Source organism: Tinamus guttatus, unplaced genomic scaffold, assembly GCF_059628265.1.
Source record: "Tinamus guttatus ecotype Peru unplaced genomic scaffold, ASM5962826v1 Tinamus_guttatus_pri_ptg000533l, whole genome shotgun sequence".
In the NCBI taxonomy this organism is placed as follows: domain Eukaryota; kingdom Metazoa; phylum Chordata; class Aves; order Tinamiformes; family Tinamidae; genus Tinamus; species Tinamus guttatus.
In genome coordinates, this window is record NW_028289067.1 from 259,547 (window position 1) to 282,026 (window position 22,480).

At 60.8% G+C, this 22,480-nt stretch overlaps 1 protein-coding gene across 1 annotated transcript in view; it reads left to right on the plus strand.

The window, feature by feature from the left end:
- PDE2A (phosphodiesterase 2A) overlaps positions 1–22,279 on the plus strand; it is a 42,932-nt gene extending 20,653 nt beyond the window's left edge. Inside the window, exons 3-31 of the mRNA XM_088534072.1 lie at positions 10,324–10,413; positions 12,350–12,438; positions 13,063–13,172; positions 14,174–14,229; positions 14,363–14,422; positions 14,517–14,676; positions 14,757–14,809; positions 15,221–15,295; positions 15,384–15,425; positions 15,554–15,622; positions 16,319–16,449; positions 16,524–16,635; positions 16,914–16,953; positions 17,396–17,459; positions 17,541–17,619; positions 17,698–17,875; positions 17,965–18,077; positions 18,323–18,400; positions 18,670–18,792; positions 19,008–19,078; positions 19,376–19,498; positions 19,575–19,662; positions 19,790–19,837; positions 19,958–20,032; positions 20,349–20,448; positions 20,661–20,773; positions 20,886–20,924; positions 21,017–21,123; positions 22,034–22,279. Of these exons, the coding sequence (XP_088390198.1) occupies positions 10,324–10,413; positions 12,350–12,438; positions 13,063–13,172; positions 14,174–14,229; positions 14,363–14,422; positions 14,517–14,676; positions 14,757–14,809; positions 15,221–15,295; positions 15,384–15,425; positions 15,554–15,622; positions 16,319–16,449; positions 16,524–16,635; positions 16,914–16,953; positions 17,396–17,459; positions 17,541–17,619; positions 17,698–17,875; positions 17,965–18,077; positions 18,323–18,400; positions 18,670–18,792; positions 19,008–19,078; positions 19,376–19,498; positions 19,575–19,662; positions 19,790–19,837; positions 19,958–20,032; positions 20,349–20,448; positions 20,661–20,773; positions 20,886–20,924; positions 21,017–21,123; positions 22,034–22,262 (2,715 nt within the window). The 3' untranslated portion in view covers positions 22,263–22,279. The remainder of the gene's footprint in view (positions 1–10,323; positions 10,414–12,349; positions 12,439–13,062; positions 13,173–14,173; positions 14,230–14,362; positions 14,423–14,516; positions 14,677–14,756; positions 14,810–15,220; positions 15,296–15,383; positions 15,426–15,553; positions 15,623–16,318; positions 16,450–16,523; positions 16,636–16,913; positions 16,954–17,395; positions 17,460–17,540; positions 17,620–17,697; positions 17,876–17,964; positions 18,078–18,322; positions 18,401–18,669; positions 18,793–19,007; positions 19,079–19,375; positions 19,499–19,574; positions 19,663–19,789; positions 19,838–19,957; positions 20,033–20,348; positions 20,449–20,660; positions 20,774–20,885; positions 20,925–21,016; positions 21,124–22,033) is intronic.
- The last annotated feature ends 201 nt before the right edge of the window (positions 22,280–22,480 follow it).

Genomic DNA, 22,480 nt, shown 5'->3' on the forward strand with positions numbered 1-22,480 from the left:
TTGCAGGGCTGCTCCGGATGAGGGGCATGGATGCACCAGATGCAGCGTCCACTCCCAAAGGATACTTTCCTTGCATCCGCTTGGGCATTGCTGGAGCCCGAAAGAGCCATTGAGAGTTTCACGCCTGGCAAAGAGCGGGTCGCAAGGAGCCCGTCCGGGCACCAAGCAGTAAACAGAGCCCGGGAGATGCCGGGCGCAGATGGAGATCCTAGCAACGAGGGAACCGGCTGCCCTCGCGGCAACGGGCTAATGAGCCCTGCATGCGGAGGCCGGAACGAGCCTCCTTCCGCAGGTTTCCCTCCTGCCTTTCCCTCTTCCTCCTTGCCTTGCCCGGCTCCAACCACCTGGGCGCAGTGAGGTTGGCTGGGCCGCTGCTGGTTGCTTTTCCAGGGCTGTTCCTTGGGATTTGGTCTGGGTGCCGGCCCCATCCCGCTTTTCTTTCTGCAAAGCTGCAGTTTTCCCATGCCCGGTGAGCAAAGGCGGCGGGTGCTGGTGGCTGTGCAGGCGGCGCGGCCCTGCGGGGCCAGCTCCCGCGAGCATCTCCCAAATTGAATTCCTCCCCAGCTGCAGATGGCTGGGAATTCAATTTTCCCAGATCAATCCGAGGCTGAGAAATGAGCTCCCTAATCACCGTGCAGATTGCATTAGCCCCGATGTGAGAACGCCGGTTCCCTTCCCTGCTCAGTGCTGGGAATCGCATCCCAGCTCGGCACATTGCAGCAGAGATGTGTCCTTGTCCCCCGGTGTCAGTGACCGGAGCCGGGTCCCTGCTGTGGCACCGGGAGCAGAGCGGGAATTTGTGGTGCTGCCCGGAGCAGCTGGGCTCCTCGCCGCTATAAATATCCCCATGGCCTGAGGCGAAGGCATCCGAGTGCCGGGGAGGCTGCTAATAATAACGGAGCGTTTTTACAGCCGCTGTGTCCGGAGGAGGGTGGCAGGAGCTCAGGGAATGGCGCTGGATGGGGCATGGCCGGAGGCACCCGCTCCAGGCACTGCTGCACCTTGGATCCCGGATCGGGCAACTTACACGGCAACTGGAGCACGTGTCAGTGCAACGGGAAATGACGCCAGGAGGGACAGGGTCACCAGCAAGGGAGATGCCACCAGCATGGGCGATGCCACTGGCATGGCCAACGCCAATGGCATGGGCAGTGTCACCAGCACAGGCAGTGTCACCAGCAAGGGGTATACTGCTAGCATGGGCGATGCCAATGCCACCAGCATGAGAAATGCCATTGGTAGGGGCAGTGTCACCATCGGGTGCTCTGCAAATGCCACCTGCACAAGAAATGCCTCTGGCATGGACAGTGCCACCACCATGGGCTGCGGTACCAGTGCAGGCAATGCCACCAACACGGTCAATGCCAAAGGCAATGCCACCGGCACAAGAAGTTCCAATGGCATGGAGAATGCCACTGGAATGGGCAATGGCAATGCCAATGGCACAAGGAATTCCAATGGCATTGGGAATGCCACTGGCACAAGAAATTCCAATGGCATGGAGAATGCCACTGGAATGGGCAATGGCAATGGCAATGGCACAAGGAATTCCAATGGCATGGGGAATGCCACCGGCACAAGAAGTTCCAATGGCATGGAGAATGCCACTGGAATGGGCAATGGCAATGCCAATGGCACAAGGAATTCCAATGGCATTGGGAATGCCGCCGGCACAAGCAGCAGCACCGTCATGGGCAGCCCCCGTCCCCGCGAGCCCCGCGGGAGCACCGGCCGCCGTGACAAGCCATTTATCTGCTCCTCGCCATTTGTTTACCGCCGACATAACAACTTCCTTCCCTGGCTTCCCGCCGCGGGAGCCGGCCGGAGCGCTTGGCAGCGGCTCGCGTGCGGCCAGGAGCGCTGCCAGCCCGGCCCGCGGCCGCTGCTCCGAGAAGACCGCGATGTCCCGGCCGACGGGAAATCCTTGACGAGGCCGCCGGCCGCCCCAGCGCCGCTCGTCCTGCGGCGGGAGCACATCAACAGGAAGCGGCCTTGACTTGGGCTCCCCCTGCCCCGAGCCCATCCGATCCGCCCCGGATCTCCGTGCGGGAAGGGGCGAGTGCCGGGCGCACGTGGCACTGCTGGCCAGGACACCGGGCTGCTGCTTTCCCCATCCCAGAGCTTCCTGTTGGGAATTTGCTCTCTGGGCGCATTCCCCTCCGGAGCCTTGTACTTTTCGGGGGCCCTGGAGGCTGCGGTTGAGGCCTCGCTTGCAGACCAGCTCTTGCTCCCACCGGCCCTGCGTTTGCATGCGCAATTCCTGAATCCCTTGTGAGCTGCATCCCTGGAGCTGCAGGCTGCACCTGGAGCATTGCACGGTGCCTGGGGCTGTGTGACATGCCCAGAACTTTGCACCGTGCATGGAGCTGCATGCCACGCATGGGCACCATGCCATGCCCAGAACCATGCACCATGCACAGGGCCATGCACTGTGCCTGGAGCTGCATGCCGTGCCCAGAGCCGCGTGCTGTGTTTGGAGCTGTGCACCACGCAGAGAGCCATGCACCGTGCTCATAGCTGCACATTGTGCCCAGAGCCATGCACCATGCCCAGAGCAATGCACCATGCTCAGAGCCACTTGCTGTGCCCAGAGCTATGCACCATGCACAAAACCATGCACCGTGCCCAGAAATGGGTGCTGTGCTTGGAGCCGTGCACCGAAACATGCACTGTGCTTGAAGCTGCATGCCATGCTTGGAGCAGTGCGCTGTGCACAGAGCCCTGCACTTTGCCTGGAGCTGCATGCTGTGCCCAGAGCCACATGCCATGCCTGGAGCCGTGCTCCATGCCCGGAGCCATGCAGCATACCCGGAGATGCATGCCATGCCCGGAGCTGCATGCCGTGCCTGGAGCCGCATGCCGTGCTTGGAGCCATGCTCCCTGCACGGAGCCATGCAGCACGCCCGGAGATGCATGCCATGCCCGGAGCCGTGCTCTGTGCATGGAGCCATGCAGCACAACTGGAGCTGCACACCGTGCCCGGAGCTGCATGTCGTGCCTGGATCCATGCTCCGTGCATGGAGCCACGCAGCACAACCGGAGATGCATGCCGTGCCTGGAGCTGCATGCTGTGCCCGGAGCTGCATGCCGTGCCTGGATCCATGCTCCATGCATGGAGCCATGCAGCACACCTGGAGCTGCACGCTGTGTCCGGAGCTGTATGCCATGCCTGGATCCATGCTCCGTGCATGGAGCCACGCAGCACACCCGGAGCTGCACGCTGTGTCCGGAGCTGTATGCCATGCCTGGATCCATGCTCCGTGCATGGAGCCACGCAGCCCGCCCGGAGCTGCACGCCGTGCCCGGAGCTGCATGCCGTGCCTGGATCCATGCTCCGTGCACGGATCCACGCAGCACGCCCAGAGCTGCACGCCGTGCCCGCCGTCTGCCCTCGCGCAGCTGCCAGCGGTGCTGAGCGCCTCATTCATCTCCTGCAACAGCACCCAGAGCAAAATAACATCAGGAGAGCAGAGCCATCCCAGAAGTGTTTCCTTCCCGTCCGCGGTCATTATCCCTGTATAAAAGATGAGCTAATTATGGGGCTACCTCGGGTTGCAGGTTCTTGCAACCCAGGAGATGGAAGCAGCAGGACTGGGCTCAGCGGGCCGTGGGGTGCGTGCTGCAGCTTCGGCCTCGCTATATTTACCGGCTATATTTAACCGTGGGCTGTGCCGAGCCGGGGGGCAGCGCTGGCCCCCGGCAGCCCCCCGGCAGCCGCTGCGGGCGAGGATGACTCACGGCTCCATGGATATTTTTAACGCCGGCAGCAGCTTGTGGTGCGCAGGGAAGGGGGGAGCAGCCTCCTCTGAGCTGGCAGCATCGCGGGGCCTGGCGATGGGGACAGGTCCCCACGCTGCACCCTCGGGGCACCCCAGTGATGCATCTGCTGCAAAAAAGCAGGGAGGAAGAGGAGAAGCTGCGGGGGAGGAAGGCATTGGAGGGGGCCAGCTGGTGGCCAGGGCTGCCTGCATCCCTGCAGCATCCCCACAGATGCAGGATGCAGGGGGCGAGGGGCAGGGAAAGGGCTCGGCGTGCCGGCTCGCAGCCGCCGGCGCGGATACAAATGTGATTTGCTCGTGCCTGTCAGCCAGGAGCGTAACAAGATCCAGAGCTGGAGCTGAAGCTAAACAAGCTCCAGCTGCAAGCGCATCCAGCGCTCACCCCGGGCAGAGCCCACACCAGCTCCTCTGGGAAAAACGCTTTTCCTGGGCTCCGGCCTCCTCTTCCAGCTGTAAATCCCAGTCTGTAAACACGGGGACCGAGGTGCTTTGCTGTGCCCAGGAACAGCCAGCGAAGCTTCCCTGTGGCATCCTGCTTCCGCGGCATCCACGCCACGCTAATCCGATCGGGGCTCCTTAGCGCCCGCAGCGAAGCCGTGCGGAGCAGCCCGTGTCCCTTCCCATCGCTGCCGGCATCGTTCACGCGGGGGCTAATGCACTTTGCCTAATGCACTTAGGGAATTAATTTAGATAATTTCCCTCGCATCTTTCCCGGGCGGATCCATCTGAGTTTGAGGGGCAGGTGCCTGTGACGGAGCAAGCTGCCGGGTTGGGAAGGGCGGCGCGGATTTGGGAGCATTGTGCTGTTCAATTCGGGGTCTTTCCCAGTCTGCTCAAGCTCTGCTCCCCCAGGAAAGGCACTGGATTGAGCACAAGCCACGACAGCAAAAGCCAAGAGCGCCTTGCAGGGAGGTTGAGCCCTTGGAGCCTTCCAAAGCAGCCCGATCCCGGGAAAGCCAGCGCAGGGAGGTGCAGTATCCAGGTGCTTGTCCTCTGCCGCAGGCGTGCGAGGCAGCTTTCCGGAGAGATTTCCGGAGCGGGATGAGATTCCTGGGTTTTGTAAACATCCAAGCACCGAGCGCAGCCGTCCCCAGAGGCGTGCGCTGCTTGGGGGCAGCCCCTTTGCTCACTGCAAGGTCCTGGTGCATTGTAGCCCTGCCAAAAGGAGTCACCGGTGGCCTCTCAGCCCGTGTTTTCCAGGCAGCTGGATCCCCAGGGGCTTCCTGGGTGGGATTTTTGCTTTTTCCTATCTGAACTTGGCCAACATGGGCCGGTTTCAGCCCCTGCGGCTGCAGAGGTGATGGGGATGCGGCCGCTGCGCCGGGCACGGCCGCCTTGCTTACTCTAACGAGATGAATGGGCTCATTAATCACCCAGCGGCTCCGGCTTGAAGTATTGTTTGGCCTCCCCCGGCGTGCTGGTGAGCCGGAGCATCCCACCAGCCGGAGCATCCCTAAAACCCCCTAAATGCCGCCATTGGGAGCCCTTTCTGGAGCGAGACGGGACCACTTGGTACAGGAGGAGCGGGGAAGTGCTTGTGCCTGGCCCCAGCTGCAGCCAGGAGGGTTTTTTGGGGTGGAACAGGGAGTTCTCAGCAGCCCAGCTGCGCCGAGGCGGCTCTGCGGAGCGTGCAAGCCCGGGGGCAGCGAGCGTGCACCAGGCGGCTGCTGCGCTCCTGCGCGCTTCGCCCCTGCACGAATGGGCCCCTGCACCTGAGCAAGCGCCGTCACCCACGGCATCACCAAATTCCTTGCAGCTCCCCGCTTCCTTGCCCCGCTTGGCCTCTCCATCATTTGAGCGGTTAATGGGAATATTGAATGAAACCCGTCCAAGTGCAGGGCCCACTGCTCCGTCCTCCAGCGTGAGGGCCAGCAAGGGAGGAAGCAGCTTTAGTTGCACCTTGCTCTCCAGGAGCATTTATAGTCAGCACATGCCTTGGTGGAACTGCGGGTTGGGTTGAGGTTAATGTGGGGTAGCGATTGCTGGCAGAGGAATGAGCAGGCGCTGGATGGTTGTTTCTTCTGAGGTTTGAGGTGGATGCCCATGAGATGGAAGTGGCCTCCCAGCACCGTGTTGAAGCGCAGAGCCCTTGAGGAGGAATCCAAACCCATGGAAAGCTCCTGAGATGGGTGCGCTCAGCACCTCATGGGCTTGCAGGCATGGGCACGGGTGTTGGTGTCAGTGAGAGGGACCGGAGCAGGGACTGGACATGCCTGGGTCTGGTTCATCCTGGCTTTTGGTGGCAGAAGGCTCAACTTTCTGCACCTGGTCCACCAGTGACTGCGGGAGCTGCTCACATGGCGATGATCTGCATCTCCATGGTGTTTCCCATCTGGATGTGCCCAGGCTGTGCTGAGTGTATTCAGTGTCCTCCCAGGGGTGCCAGGGTCACTGCAAGGACCTGCTCTGGGCACTCTGGAGGGCCAGGGAACTGCTGCTGTGCTCTAGATGGCCATGAGGACACAACCTGCACAGGTCCTGCACTGGGCTGGTGCGAGAGTTGTTGCACCCATGTCTGCATGGACACTTGGAACTGCCATGTGCACCCTACATCTGTGTCCACATGGACACTCGGAGCTGCTGCATGCACCTGCACCCATGGACACCTGGAGCAGCTGCATGCACCTGCACCCATGTCTGCATGGATGCCTGGAGCTGCTGCATGCACCCTGTGCCCATGGACACCTGGAGCAGCTGCATGCACCTGCACCCATGTCCGCATGGACACCCAGAGCCTCTCCAGGCTCCCTGCACTCTGTGATGTCTGGCAAAGCCCCAGCTCCCTCCCTACATTGCCAAATCACCCCAAATTAGGCTATTCCCCAGTGCTTCCAGGCTCCTGTCTGTCACCGCAGCCTGTTTGTAGGCGGCATTTCCCGGGCCTCGGCTCTGACAGCCATGCAATGCAATCCCTGCAGCCAGGCTCTGCACTGTCACTTCATCCCACTTCGTTACAGCTAATTAACCCTGCTTCCACCCTGGGAAGCATTATCATTGCTCTGCCTGCAGGGGAGCTTGCACTGCTGCTCAGGCACGGCCAGCGGGATGCAGCTGGCTCTGCTGGGAGCCGCTCTCTGTTGCCGGGATCATTTGCATCCCTCACCCCATGTGCCCAGTGCGGTATCCAGACTCATCTTGGCACATCCCAGCTGGATCCTGCAGCAAAGTGGGTGGTTAGTGGAGGACACACCACCCTATGGGCATCCGGGGCCTTAATGCCACTCCGGAGGGGTTGGATTTTCCCGGCTGAGCCTGTCAGGGCGCAAAGTCCCACTGGGAGAGAGACCGGGAGCCACCACTGGGAATATTACTTAGGGCATTAAATTATCTGTGCCCCGGTCAGCGGGCGGACAGCCCATCCAAGGGCTGCATCCGAAACGCCCGCCGGAGCCGCCCTTGGCTCCCGGGCCGTGCCCGGAGGATGCCAGAGCCGGGAACAGCAGGGCGCCGCCTGGCTCCGCAGCTCCCGCTTGGCCTCGGGGGCTTTTTTTAGCTCCTGCGGCTTCTTTTTTTTCCACCCCCGCCCTCTCCCTGGGGACGGCGCCGCATTCCCGGGCCTTTTAAAGCCGTCGCCGGGCAGCTGCGGTGGGCGCGCGGCACCTGTCCGGCGCCGCGCCGAGCGTGCCGGGGAGGACGGCGAGCGCGCGGCGGTGGCAAAGGGAAGAGATGGATCTGCTCCCTGTTCCGAGGGGCTCGCAGCGCACGGTGGGACGGACGCGCCGCCGAGGCCTGGCTGTATTCTACAGTGCATGTGTCTCCAGTGTAACTACGCGACTGGAGATGCGGCCCTGTTGGAATAACAGCCAGAGCCGCTGTCGTCAGCTGCAACATCTCCTGCCTCCGTTCCAGGGCTGGATACGGCCTTGGAGCCACTGGGATAACGACCGCGGGGACCTGGCTTTGGAGGTTGGGCTGTGTCCAACCCCTCTGCAGGAAGCCCCGGCTGCCGCAACGCCCAGCGGCTCCGGATGCGTAAATCACTGCAGCTCGTGGGTGCATAAATCACTGCAGGTCACTGGTGCATAAATCACTGCAGCTCTCTGGTGCATAAATCACTGCAGCTTGCAAGTGTGTAAATCGCGGCATCTCACTGGTGCAGGAAATGCAGCTCACGGGTGTAGGAAATGCAGCTCGTAGGTGTGTAGATCACTACAGGTCACCAGTGCAGGAAATTCAACTCGTGGGTGTGTAAATCACTGCATCTCACTGGTGCAGGAAATGCAGCTCACGGGAGTAGGAAATGCAGCTCGTGGGTGTGTAGATCACTACAGGTCACCAGTGCAGGAAATTCAACTCGTGGGTGTGTAAATCACTGCATCTCACTGGTGCAGGAAATGCAGCTCACGGGTGTGTAGATCACTGCAGGTCACTGGTGCAGGAAATGCAACTAGTGGGTGTGCAAATTACTGCATCTCACTGATGCAGGAAATGCAGCTCGCAGGTGTGTAAATCACTGCAGGTCACCGATGCAGGAATTGCAGCTTGCAAGTGTGTAATTCACGGCATCTCACTGCTGCAGGAAATGCAGCTCACGGGTGTGTAAATCATTGCAGGTCACTGATGCAGGAAATGCAACTCGTGGGTGTGTAAATCATTGCAGGTCACTGGTGCAGGAAATGCAACTCGTGGGTGTGTAAATCACTGCAGGTCACTGATGCAGGAAACGCACCTTGTGGGGGTGTAAATTGCTGTATCTCACTGGTGCAGGAAATGCAACTTGTGGGTGTGTAAATCACTGCAGGTCACTGGTGCAGGAAATGCAGCTTGTGGGTGTGTAAACCACTGCATCTCACTGGTGCAGGAAAGGCAGCTCGCAGGTGTGTAAATCATTGCAGGTCACCGATGCAGGAAATGCAACTTGTGGGTGTGTAAATCACTGCATTTCTCTGGTGCAGGAAATGCAATTCACAGGTGTGTAAATAACTGCAGGTCACTGGTGCATAAATCTCTGCAGCTCGTGAGTGAGTAGGTGGCTGCAGCTTGCAGGGTGGCACGGTACAGCCCAGACCTGTCCTTGCCGAGCCCCAAACCAGGCTGCTGCATTGGAGGTGCCGCTTCCACCACAATTGGAGGCCCTCTGTGTCCCGAGCGCTTTCCCTCTTCCCAGGGAGCCTGAGATCAGGCTCATTTCCCAGTCTTTTCCCTCTGGGAATGGTGCCGTGCATCACACTGCAAGGTGGCCATCGGACAAGTCAGTTCTCTGGGAGAAACAGTGTGAACAGGGCTTCATTTTTCCCATGTTTCCCCACTGGAACGATGGCAAAATTCCCTTAAAATGCCCAGACTCCGTCAGACTCCCGCGGGGCGGCGCCGCGCATCCTCTGCCGCCCACAGAGCCGGCGCCGCTTCCCGGGGGGAACTCCGGTCCTTGGAGAGCTTGGAAAAGATGGGCTCATCCTCTCCCCGAGGGTGATTTATGGTGGTGCCGTGCAGGAATTTCTCCCGCCGCCCGGTGAGGATCCGCAGGCTCGCGGCTTGTCCCAGCGCGGCCTCCGCGGGGAGACACGAGTGCCGCGGCTCGCGGGAGCTCCTGCCGCTGGAACGGGGCAGAACGGGTGGGAATTCCCAAATTCCCGGAATCCCGGGTGCCGATGGGGAGCACATGGGCAAGCATCCCGGCGGGCAGGGAGGCTGCTGCTGTGCTGCACTGCAGTGGCTAGTGCTGGCGCGGGGATGGCGAGTGCAGGCATTGGGGTGGCTAGTGCGGGCGCTGAGGTGGCTAGTGCAGGTGTGGTGGTGGCTAGTGTAGCCATTGGGATGGTTAATGCAGGCATTGGCATGGCTAGTGCAAGTAGGGGATGGCTAGTGGAGGCATTGGCATGGCTAGTGCAGGCATTAGGGTGGCTAGGGCAGATGTGATGGTGGCTAGTGCAGGTGGGGGGCGGCTAGTGAAGGCTTTGGCATGGCTAGTGCAGGCACCGGTGTGGCTAGTGCAGGTGTTGGGATGGATAATTCAGGCATTGGCATGGCTAGTGCAGGCATTGCTGTGGCTAGTGCAGGCATTGGGGTGGCTAGTGCAGGAGTTGGGGTGGTTACTGCAGGTATAATGGTGGCTACTGCAGGTATAGTGGTGGCTAGTGGCAGGCATTGGGATGGTTACTGCAGACATAGATGTGGCTAGTGCAGGTATTGGCGTGGCTAGTACCAGCACTGAGGTGGCTAGTGCGTGTGTTGGGGTGGCTAGTGAGGGCACTGGTGTGTCTAGTGCAGACATCAGCATGGCTCGTGCAGACAGCAGTGTGACTAGTGCAGACATTGGTGTGGCTAGTGCCAATACTGATGCGACTAGTGCCAGTACTATCACGGCTTGTGCCAATAGCAGTGGTGTGGCTAGTGCACACACTGGCGTGGCCAGTGCAGGACCTGCGGCTTCCGGGGGGAGCAGGCAGGGAATCCCTGCCTCAGTTTCCCCTTGCAGCCCCTGTGTCCCGATCCCCCTGCAATGCCAAGCCTGGGTCCCCCCTCATTCCGCATCCCGGTCCCCCCGGTGGGAGGACGCTCCGTGCCCGTTTCCCCGCTGATGTCGCATCCTCTGTCCCCGCAGGACGCGCTGCTGAGCCTGGGGGCGGCTCTGGACGGCGCTGGCCTGCGCCAAGCCCTGCGCGATGCCCTGCTCGCCCTGCTGCCCCGAGCGGTACGTGGTGATTTGGGGGACGCCCACCTGCTCCCCCAGCCCTGGGCGGGAGCCCTGCGGGAGGACGGTGGCGGTGGTGGGGATTCTCCGCTGTCTAATATTGGGGTTGAGCTCCAGCTGGCCTCGCCTCCGAGCGGGATGCTGGAGAATTCGTCCCTGTTGCAGGCCTGCCTGGATGGGTTTTGTGCTCTTTGATGTGTTTTTCTTTAATGGGATCATGGGGCGCGCTGAGGTCGGGGCTGGCGGGCGCTTGCTGGGAGCAGGCGCCGCCGCTCCCGTTTCACGGAGCTGCAAGGAGCTGGGAAGCCCAAGCAAACCTGGGAAGGCAGAGGAGGAGAGGAGCAGCTCGCGATGTGAGATGCCTTCCATGCAAGGCCCTGCAAGCACAGAGGGGACGCTCGCTCTCCGAGGGCTCATCCATGGAACTGGCCACTGCTTGGTGGCAAGTGATGGCCGAGAGGTGAAGCAAGACCCATTCTGGGTGACGTCCGGTGTCCCTGGGGTGCAAGATGAGGCCATGGAGAAGCAGCAGAGGAGAACTGGCATTGCTGAGACTGGGAAAGAGGAGACCTAGCAGCAGCCTTCCCGACCTACACTGAGAAGGGACACAAGTCCCTCATTGCACTGCATGGCAGGACTGGGAGGAACATCGGGCACAAATGGATGTGAGGAGCTCAAGCTGGACATGAGGAGAAACGTCCCCTCCTTGAGGAGAACCAAGCAGTGGAAGAGAATGATCTCCATCCTTGCAGGGTTCAAACGCAGAGCCTGAGGTGCCCTAATTCGACCCAGGACTTGGAGCAGGGACATTCTGGGGTGCCTCTGGCCCGAACAACCCCATGCTTCCATGAGCATCACCAGGGTCTTGCCAAGGGACACCACTGCTGTGGCAGCGCTGGTGGCCTAGGCCATGTGTTCCCAGGATGGCCACAGTGGCCGGGTCTTCCTGCCGTCTGTTCCCCAGCACTTCTCCTGCTCCAGCCTCTCCCAAGCTTGGTGGCTGCCCAAGGCCACAGCATGTCCCCACAGTGGGGACGGGGACAGGGATGGTGTGTGGCTCTGTGGTGGCAGCCTGGTCCTTAGGAGCCTTGGGACAGGCATCACCCATGCTTTTGGTGCATGCACATGTGTGCAAGCAGGTGTGCAAGTGTATATAGGTGTGTGAGCGCACATGTGCATGCGGGTGTGTATGCATGTGCACGTGTTGCATAGGTGTGTGTGTGCAGGTGTGCATGCAGATGTGCGTGCATTTGTGTGCGTGGCTGTAGGTACGTGCAGATATGCATGCGCATGTGTTTTGTTGGTGTCAGTGCAGGTGCACGTGTGTGCAAGAGCATGCAGGTGAATGTGCAGATCTGTGTGTGAGTGTTGTGTAGGTGTGACTGTGCATGTGCAGGTACATGTGTGTGCATGCATGTGCATCTGTTGTATAGGTGAGTGTGCAGGTCTGTGTGTGTAAGCATGTGCACACAGGTCTGCATATGCACATGCATATGTGTAGGTGTGAGTGCAAGCGTGTGTGCAGCCGCATGTGTGTGCAAGAGCGTGCACACGAGACCATGTGCACATGCATGTGCTGGGTAGGTGTGAATGCAAGTGTGTGTGCAGGTGCATGTGCATGCAGGTGTGCGTGTCCATGTGCACATTTTGTGTAGGCGTGAATACAAGAGCGTGTGTAGGAGCAGGTGTCGGCAAGAATGTGCACACAGGGCTCCATGTACACATGCATGTGCTGGGTAGGTGTGAGTGCAAGAGTGTGTGCAGGTACGTGTGCAGCAGGTGTGCATGTGCACATGTTGTGTAGGTGTAAATGCAAGCGTGTGTGCAGGAGCATTTGCGTGAGCCCTTGGTGCCCATGGGCAGAGAGATGCTGGTTGCAAGGGAGCACGCATGTGTCAGGGAGATGCAGCGGGGTCTGAACTGCTGCATCCCCCAGGAGCATGTCTACGTCTACCTGCTGGAAGGCGAGGGCCGGCTGACGTGTGACGACCCCCCCCACGAACTGCCACCCGATGGCAAGCTCAGGTGAGTGTTCCCAGGCAGCTGGGAGGCTATGGGAATTCAGCTTAAAAACAGAAGTGTGCAAAAAGGAAAGTACAAGTGCAAGGAAGACGATCAGCCCTTTGCACGCCTGCAAATCGCAGCCACCTTCGGGACGTACAAGGCATTTGCCATCCCTTTGATGGCCCGGCACAAGGCTGTGGTGCCACACATCGTGTCTGGCCATGCGTGTGTGCAGGCATTCAAATGCACGCTGTGCACAGGCGCTCCTGTGCAGCCTGCACACATGCACGCACTCAAATGCATGCTCTGCACAGGTGCTCCTGCGCAGCCTTCTTGCTCTTGCATGCGTGCACACACATGCACACACACAGCACACATTCCCAAGCACAGGTGCTCATGCACACCCTGCTTGCACACACGCATGCATGCATGCACATGCATGCATGCAGTCACACACAAACACTCCCTGTGCACACAGGCGCTGGCCCCGCATCGGCACCAGCAACCTTGCACTTGAGGATCAACACTGCACGCACCCCAAAGCAGCCGTCGGTGCAGGGGTCCCATGCATAGGGCGTATGGGCCACACAGGGTGCGTGGGGACCCATGTGCCCTCTCAGGTGGTCCCAGCCCCTCTCCTTGCAGAGATGCAGTGCGGAGGCAGAAGCGGCTGGAGTGTGGGGGGCTGCCCCCCGCCGAGCTCCCTGAGCAGCATCTGGGCTCCCTGGCAGCACCCCTGGCCCCTGGCACACAAGGTAGGTGCTGCTGCAGCGTTGGGATGAGGGGCAGAGAGGTGGCACTACGGGGCAGATGGGCACGTGCATGGGTGGGCTTGGGGGTAGGTGGATGCGTGGATGGAGGGGTGAAAGGGTGGATGGATAGAAGAAGAGGTGGAAGGGTGGATGAATGGATGGCATGGTTTAGCAGGCATGGTGGGGATGGGTTTATGGTTGGGCTTGATGATCTTAAAGGTCTTTTCCAACCATAATGATTCTATGATTCTTTGGGTGGGTTGGTGGATGAATGGATGGATGGAAGGAGGGGTGGATGGGTGGATGGGAAGATAGGCGGATGGATGGATGGATGGATGGATGGATGGATGGATGGATGGATGGATGGATGGAGGGGTGGAGGGATGGAGGGATAGGTGAGTGGATAGATGGCACGGTTTAGTAGGCATGGGTTTATGGTTGGGCTTGATGATCTTGATGTCTATTCCAACCATAATGATTCTGTGATTCTATGGATGGATGGGTGGATTGATGGGTGGGTGGGTAGATAGATGAACGGGTAGGTAGATGGATGGATGGATGGATGAATGGAAGGGTGGGTGGATGGATGGATGGCATGGTTTAGTAGGCATGGCGCTGATGGGTTTACGGTTGGGCTTGATGATCTTGAAGGTCTTTTCCAACCATAATGATTCTACAGGTGGGTGGTTGGATGGATGGGTGGATGGACTTGCATAGAGATGGGTGGATGGATGGGTGTTTGGGCTATGAGGGGGACATATAGGTGGGTGAACGATTGCATGCTTGGAGGGGTAAGGGACAGTTGGACATAAGATGTGGCAGGTGGATGGGTGGCTGGATGGGTATGGGGTGAGAGCACATAGAAGTGAGTGTCTGGGTGGGGTGGGTGGCTGGATGCTTGTGCACAGGCAGATGGGGGAGGAAGAAAGGTGGGCGCCCGCATGGACGGATGGGTGATGATGCACGGGGGAGCTCACGGTGGCCCCTGCTCCCTCGTCTTGCAGTGCTCGCCGTGCCTCTGGTGGACAAGGACAGCGGGGCCGTTGTCTGCGTCATCCTGGTGAGCGGGGCACATGCAGGGCCCCATGGGCATCTCCTGGGGGACCCCAGCACGGTGCTCAGCATCCCCCTGTGCTGGGGAGGGGGACAGAGGACCCAGACGCCTGGGTCCTCATGCCACGGTCCCCCCTCAGGTGCACTGTGGTCCCTTGAGTGATGCGGACGAGCAGAACCTGCGGGCTCTGGAGAGACACGTGAGTGATGCTCGGTCCCCCGAGTGCTGCACATGCGCATGGAGGGCATGGGGGAGCCCGCTGCTCCCCATCACTGACACCATGTGTCCTGCAGACCCTGGTGGCCTGTCGGCGCCTGCAGGCGCTGCAGAAGCTGCAGCCCTGGCCCCGCGTCAGCCTCTCCACCAGCTCCTCCCAGACCTCCCTGGCCAAGGCGGAGAAGGCGGCGAGCAGCAGCTACAGCGAGCTGGACTGCAAGATCCTGCAGCTGTGCGGTGAGCGCGGTGCCCATGCACCCGGGCAGGGCCGTGCCGGTGGGACCCCATGTTCACTGTCCCCCTTGGCCCTCCTGCAGGAGAGCTCTACGACCTGGACGCCGCCTCGCTGCAGCTCAAGGTCATCAACTATGTGAGTAGCCAGCGCGGCTCTGCTCAACCCTGGGGCATCGCCTGAGCTGCTCTGCAGGGCACCTGGAATCTCCATTTTACTGAACCCCCCCCTCAAAAATCAACTGTACAACCATTGGTAGCATCCAGAGCGAACAGCTTTGCTGTAGGTATCAGTAGTCTCCAGAGTTAACAGCCTCCCTCTGGCCTTGCAAACCCAGAGAAAGAAACAGAACCATCCCAGAGGCCCTCCTCTTGCTTCCTAGCATCCTCTACTCAACTAGGGGTAACGCTAGTGAGCATCCTTGCCCTACCCATCAGTAGTCTCCAGAGTGAACGTATTCAGCCTGGAGGGAACTCTGGGCATGGGAGGGCAGGAGGCACAGGGTGGGCAGGACCCCGAGGGTGGGCTCATGATGGCACCTCTCTGCAGCTGAAGCAGGAGACCCAGTCGCTGTGCTGCTGCCTGCTGCTAGTCTCGGAGGACAACCACCAGCTCTTCTGCCAGGTGGGACACCAGGACGGGATGGGGTGGGTGCACACGGCTGGAGGGGACCAGCAACAATGTTCACGGCCCCCGCTGCCCTCTCTTCCAGGTGGTGGGCGACCGTGTCCTCGAGGAGGAGATCAGCTTCTCTGTAAGCGAGTGGAGCGATGGGGAGAGTTGGGCACGGGGGACAGCACGCTGGGGATGGGACCCACATGTGCTGGGCACCTGAGGGCACACCAGGGACAGGGCCCATCACCGTCTCCTCTGTGCCCGCAGCTCACCTTCGGGCGCCTGGGGCAGGTGGTGGAGGACAAGAAGCCCATCACCCTGAAGGACATCAGCGTGGTGGGTGCCCGCGCCCCGTGCCACTGCCCTGCATGGTCCTTTGTCCCTCCTCTGTCAGGGACATGGGGCCACCGTCCCACAGTGCTTTATCCACAGCTGGAGGATTCCCAACTTGGGAGCTGCCAGCCCTGGTGGTAGAGCAGGGCTGAATGCCCCCAGTGTCCCTGCTGTCCCCATGCCTGGCCCTGAACCCCATCTTCCTGGCCAGAACAGCCCACTCTGCTCCTGGCACCCCATGACCCCAACACCATAGAGTCCCAGCACCCCGTATCCCCACTGCCCTATGGCCCCAGTGCCCAATGGCCGCAGCACCCCATGACCCCAACATCCCATGGCCTTGGAACCCCACTGCAGCAGTACCCAATAGCCCCAGCACCCCATGGCCTCAGTACCTGATGGTGCCAGCGCTCCACGGCCCCACTGCTGCAGCACCCAGTAGCCTCAGTGGCCCATGGCCCCAGCACCCACTGTCCCAGTGGCCCATGGCCCATGGCCCCAGTGCCCAACATACCCAACACCCCATGGCCCCAGCACGCCATGACCCCAACATCCCACAGCCCCAGCACCCCATGGACCTAGTTCCCAACAGCCCTGGCACCCCATGGCTTTGGTACCCACCACCCAGGCACCCCACAGCCCCAGCACCTCATGCTCCTGGTGTCCCATGGCCCCACTCACCCTTCTCCCCTCTTGCAGGAGGAGCACAAGCAGCTGAACAACATGCTGGGCTTCGAGGTCACCTCCATGCTCTGCGTCCCCGTCAGCAGCCGTGCCACTGCTCAGGTGGTGGCTCTGGCCTGCGCCTTCAACAAGCTGGGCGGTGAGAGGTGAGCGGGGGACACACGGGGTCCGGCCCCGGGGCTCCGCGGGACATGTCTCAGCCCTGTCTCTCTCCCTGCAGCTACACGGATGCGGACGAGCACAAGATCCAGCACTGCTTCTGCTACACCTCCACGGTGCTCACCAGCACCTTGGCCTTCCAGAAGGAGCAGAAGCTCAAGTGTGAGTGCCAGGTGAGAGAAGAGCGGTTTTGCCATGTCGGGCACCCATGAGAGCAGTGGCAGTGGTGGGGATGTCACCTCAGGTCCAGGTCCCCTCAACTCCCCTGCATTATCCCCATCCTCCGAGCAGCAAGGAGGGTGGGCATGTGGTGCCCGGACACCGGGGTCCCTGGGCCAGTTGCTGGCTTTGGGTGCCCAGGCTTGGACTCTCCCATCCTGCCTGTCCCGCTCTGGACCTCTTGAGTTCCTGTCCATGCTTATTGCTAACAGTGTCCCCTCTGTCACCCCAGGCCCTGCTGCAGGTGGCAAAGAACCTGTTCACGCACTTGGGTAGGTGGCTTGGTCCCTGCTGCCTCTTGGGCCATCATGGGGCAAGATCCTCCAGCCTGGGAGGAACTTGATCTCGGGGGCTGCTCAGGGGAGGGAGAACGTGCACACACACATGCACATAAAGGTGCAGAGCCCTCATGCACGGCTCTGCACGCACTCCTGTGCATGTCTGCACACAGCCTTGCATGCACTTGGGGACAGCTGCATGCATACACACTGCTTGCATGCACTGCATGCATGCAGAAACATGTGTGTGCATGCTCACATGCTATTGCACACATGCACACACAGGTGCACTGTGCCCTGCATGCACAAGCGCAGTGTTGCATTGCATCTTTTGCTGCACACATGCGGTAGCACAAGCATGCACACGTGCACATGCACGAGCTCTGAGAGCAGCACGTGCAGGCCAGGCTGCTGACGACTCTTCTCCCCGCCACAGACGACGTGTCCGTTCTGCTCCAGGAGATCATCACGGAAGCCCGGAACCTCAGCAACGCCGAGATGTGAGCGGCTGCCCCAGGGGCAGCGGTGGGACGAGGGGTCTGGATGATGCGTGATGTGACTAACCGTGGCCTCTCTTGCAGATGCTCCGTGTTCCTGCTGGACCGGCTCAGCCACGAGCTCGTGGCCAAGGTGTTTGATGGTGGCGTGGTAGACGACGAGGTGAGCTGGGCACAAATGGCGATGGGGACACTGGGTGTTTGGGGCCGCTCTGAGCCTGGTGTCCCCCTTGGCCTGCAGAGCTACGAGATCCGCATCCCTGCAGACCAGGGCATTGCTGGGCATGTGGCAACCACTGGTAAGATCCTTAACATCAAGGATGCCTATTCTCACCCACTCTTCTACCGCGGCGTGGATGACAGCACCGGCTTCCGCACCAGGAACATCCTCTGCTTCCCCATTAAGAACGAGAATCAGGGTGAGATAGGGCCAGGGTGGCATTCGGTCACCCCCATGTCCCTGCATGAGGTGTTGGTGGCCCCTCTGACTGTCCCACTCTGCTCCCAGAGGTCATTGGTGTTGCGGAGTTGGTCAACAAGATCAATGGGCCCTGGTTCAGCAAGTTCGACGAGGATCTGGCCACCGCCTTCTCCATCTACTGTGGCATCAGCATTGCCCATGTAAGTGTTGGGGACACCTCAGCTCCATGATGGTCCTACCTGGATGGGCAATATGGAGAGGAGAGCCTATCTCCATCCCAGGCTGGTGATGGGGAGAAGAGAACCCAGCTCCATCCTGTGCAATGGGGAGAGGAGAGCTTGTCTCCATGCTGGGTGATGGGGAGAGGACAGCCCATCTCCATCCTGGAGATCCAGAGGGCCAGCCCCACATCTGGCCATGCTCTCACCTTGCTCCCACTCCGCAGTCCTTGCTCTACAAGAAGGTGAACGAGGCGCAGTACCGCAGCCACCTGGCCAACGAGATGATGATGTACCACATGAAGGTGAGCCACCACAGTAGGCCAGGACCGGCACCGGGACAAGGTCTGGGACCTGGCTGGGCGGGCAAGTGGCTCCTGCAGGAGCTGGCGAGCTGGATCCCACTCTAGCCTGGGGATGGGGGCATCTCAAGGGATGCAGGTGGACACCAAGTGATCAAACTCTTTGAATCAGCCTTGAACCATCCAGAACTCCAAGGGAGGGATTTAGGGCCTGAAATGACCCAGGAGCAGCTCTGCGGGCTGCTGGTGATGGCTCTCACCCCATCCCGCAGGTCTCAGACGATGAATACACCAAACTGCTCAGTGAGGGCATCCAGCCCGTGTCGACCATCGACCCCAACTTCGCCAGCTTCACCTACACGCCGCGCTCACTGCCCGAGGACGACACCTCTATGGTGAGCGCTGGTGGCCCAGGGCTGGGCAAGGAGGGGATCCCAGCTCCGTTGCAGCCCCACGTGTGCCCTTGGTCATGTCACCCATCCCAACATGGGGCATCTGCAGCAGCAGGACTGGCTGCCACGGCTGGGGCACCTTCCTGCTGGCTGGGAAGAGACACAGGGGGCCCTTGGCCCTTGAGCTGTCACCACCACACGTGCTGTCCCCTCCGCAGGCCATCCTGAGCATGCTGCAGGACATGAACTTCATCAACACCTACAAGATGGACCGCCAGACACTCACCCGGTGGGTCTCCAGGCCAGGCCAAGGTCTTGGTCCCTTGTGGCATGGTTGGGTTGCTCTTCATGGGATATGTCCCCAAGGCACTAGCTGGTGGCACAGGAGCGGATCAGGACATCCATGTCCCCTTCCTTGGGCATGCCCCCTTGCCCTGTGCCTTAGTTTTCCCCGAATATCTGAGTCGTGCACTGATGTCCATGGAGCAGCGCTCAGCGACCATGTGCATGGACTTGTGGCTGGACAGGGGTCAGGGACATCGAGGGGACATGTCCCTGGGTGCCCTCCTCACCTGCACATGCCCAGGTTCTGCCTGATGGTGAAGAAGGGCTACCGGGACCCGCCGTACCACAACTGGATGCACGCCTTCTCCGTCTCCCACTTCTGCTACCTGCTCTACAAGAACCTCGAGCTGGTCAACTACCTGGAGTAAGACCCTGCCTGTCCTCATCCGCAGCCCAGACTGTCCTCTTGCCCGCTTTGCCCAGACCTCTCTCCCCACCAGGGACATCGAGATCTTTGCCCTGTTCATCTCCTGCATGTGCCACGACCTGGACCACAGAGGCACCAACAACTCCTTCCAGGTGGCTTCGGTGAGCGACGGACACAAGGAGGGACACTGAGAGGCCAGAGGACGAGTCACCCGGGACAGACATCCCTCTGGGCAAGGTGGATGTGGGGACCAATCCATGTACTGATCCCGGTTGCTCTTTCTTGCAGAAGTCCGTCCTGGCGGCACTGTACAGCTCAGAGGGCTCCGTCATGGAGGTGAGGACAGGAGGGGACCCTCCTTTCCCAGTTTTCCATGGCCGGGCAGGTGGCAGTGCCGGGGGACTCCGACCGCATCCCGTGCTGCTGCCGGCTCCCATAGCCCTGCTTCTCCCGCAGAGGCACCACTTCGCCCAGGCCATCGCCATCCTCAACAGCCAGGGCTGCAACATCTTCGACCACTTCTCTCGCAAGGTGCGTGGGCCACCAGCACGGGGCGGCTTCCAGCATCCCCGCTGAGCTGTCTGGAGACATGTGCATGGCATGTCCCCTCCTGGGCACCCCCACTTCCCACTGCATCACCCGTGCATCCTGCGACAACGTGCAAAAGCCTGGTGTGCTCCTGATTGGTTTGCCCCGGTGTGCACATCACTGCTGTCAGTGCAGGGTCCCCATATTGACCCCACTGGGGACATGGGTGCAGCGGTGGCCCCGCTTGTCACTGTTCACACTGCAGTGGGCTCCAGGGGTGCTGATCTGGTGACGCCGGCCACGCTGTCTGCCCTTGCAGGACTACCAGCGCATGCTGGACCTCATGAGGGACATCATCCTGGCCACGGACCTGGCCCACCACCTGCGCATCTTCAAGGATCTCCAGAAAATGGCAGAAGGTGAAGCCGGGCATCGAGGAGGGCCAAAGGGTGCAGCAGGCATCATCACCACCTTCGGGTCCCCGCTGTCCCCATGGACACTGGCCTTGGGGCTGCGAGGTGGCACGGCAGGTCCCAGCCGTCCCCAAAGCCCTTGTGCAGGTGGCTAGGGGCAGAACGGGCTGTGGGACCCCTTTCCCCCAGCCCAAGGGTCCCCTCTTCTTGCTCGGCAGTTGGCTACGACCCCAAGAACAAGCAGCACCACAGCCTGCTCCTCTGCCTGCTCATGACGTCCTGCGACCTCTCGGACCAGACCAAGGGCTGGAAGACCACCAGGAAGATCGCGGTGAGCACTGTGCAGTGCATCATGCCCATGGGCAGCCCTGGGTGGGATCTGCATGTCCCCATGGTGGGATGGGGCCAGCAGCCCCCAGCGCTGACAACCTTCTCCCCTTTAGGAGCTCATCTACAAGGAGTTCTTCTCCCAGGGAGATCTGGTAGGTGCTGCCTTGGGCTCAGGGCATCCCCAGCATGCAGAGGGGACGGGCGACCTTGGGATGTGCTGAGTTCCGATGTGCTGGCACCGCAGGAGAAGGCCATGGGCAACCGCCCACTGGAGATGATGGACCGGGAGAAAGCCTACATCCCCGAGCTGCAGATCAGCTTCATGGAGCACATCGCCATGCCCATCTACAAGTGAGTGCCCTGCGTCCTCTCACAGCAGCTCCCTCCAGCACGGCTCCCTCATGCCTCGGTGCAAGGGATGCTGCAGCTGCAGGGGTGCAGGAGCCGCACGGGTGCTGCAGCAGCGCAGGTTTCTGCAGCAGTGTGCATGCAAGGGATGCTGCAACCACATGGGTGCTGTGGCTACGTGGGTGCAGGGGAAGCTGCAGCAGCATGGGTGCTGCAACACAATGGGTGCAAGGGATGCCGCAAAGCACGGGTGCAAGGGAAGCTGCAGCACCATGAGTGCTGCAACAGCATGGGTGCAAGGGGTGCTATAGAGGCATGGGTGCTGCAGGAGCATGGGTGCAAGGGGTAATTCAGCAGCATGTGTGCTGCAACAGCATGGGTGCAAGGGAAGCTGCAGAAGCATGAGTGCTGCAACACCATGGGTGCTGCAGGAGCATGGGTGCAAGGGGTAACTCAGCAGCATGGGTGCAGCAACACAACGGGTGCAAGGGATGCTGCAAAGCATGGGTGCAAGGGAAGCTGCAGAAGCATGTGTGCTGCAACAGTATGGGTGCAAGGGATGCTGCAAAGCATGGGTGCAAGGGAAGCTGCAGAAGCATGAGTGCTACAACAGCATGGGTGCAAGGGATGCTGCAAAGCACGGGTGCAAGGGAAGCTGCAGCAGCATGAGTGCTGCAACAGCATGGGTGCAAGTGGTGCTATAGAGGCATGGATCCTGCAACAGCATGGGTGCAAGGGATGCTGCAAAGCACGGGTGCAAGGGAAGCTGCAGCAGCATGAGTGCTGCAACACCATGGGTGCAAGGCGTGCTGCAGCAGCATGGGTCCTGCAACGCCATGGGTGCAAGGGGTGGGTACGTGGCCCTGTCCCCCCTGTCCCGCTCCCATGGGGCTCAGGGCCGCCCATCCCGCAGGCTGCTGCAGGAGCTCTTCCCCAAGGCGTCAGAGCTCTACGAGAGGGTGGCCAGCAACCGGGAGCAGTGGACCAAGGTGTCCCACAAATTCACCATCCGGGGGCTGCCCAGCAACAACTCCCTGGACTTCCTGGACGAGGAGTACGACCCGCAGGCCCTGGGCGCCCCGGGGGCCCAGCTCAACGGCTGCCTGGACGCCGAGGGGCTCCCGGAATCGGGGGCCGCGTGAGGGCGGCCGCGGCGGGGGGCCGGCCCGGAGCCCGACGCATCCCCCCAGCTCCTCCTCCTGCGCCGGGAGCTGCTGCCTTTTGGGACCTTCTTATTTATAGGGCGAATCCCCTCTCGCCCCCCCGGCCAGGTCGCCGCGTCCCCCCTACTCCGGCCCCGGGGCAGAATTATCCAGGTGTCTCCTGCACCCGCCGCTGGTGGCTCTTTCCGGACTTCTTG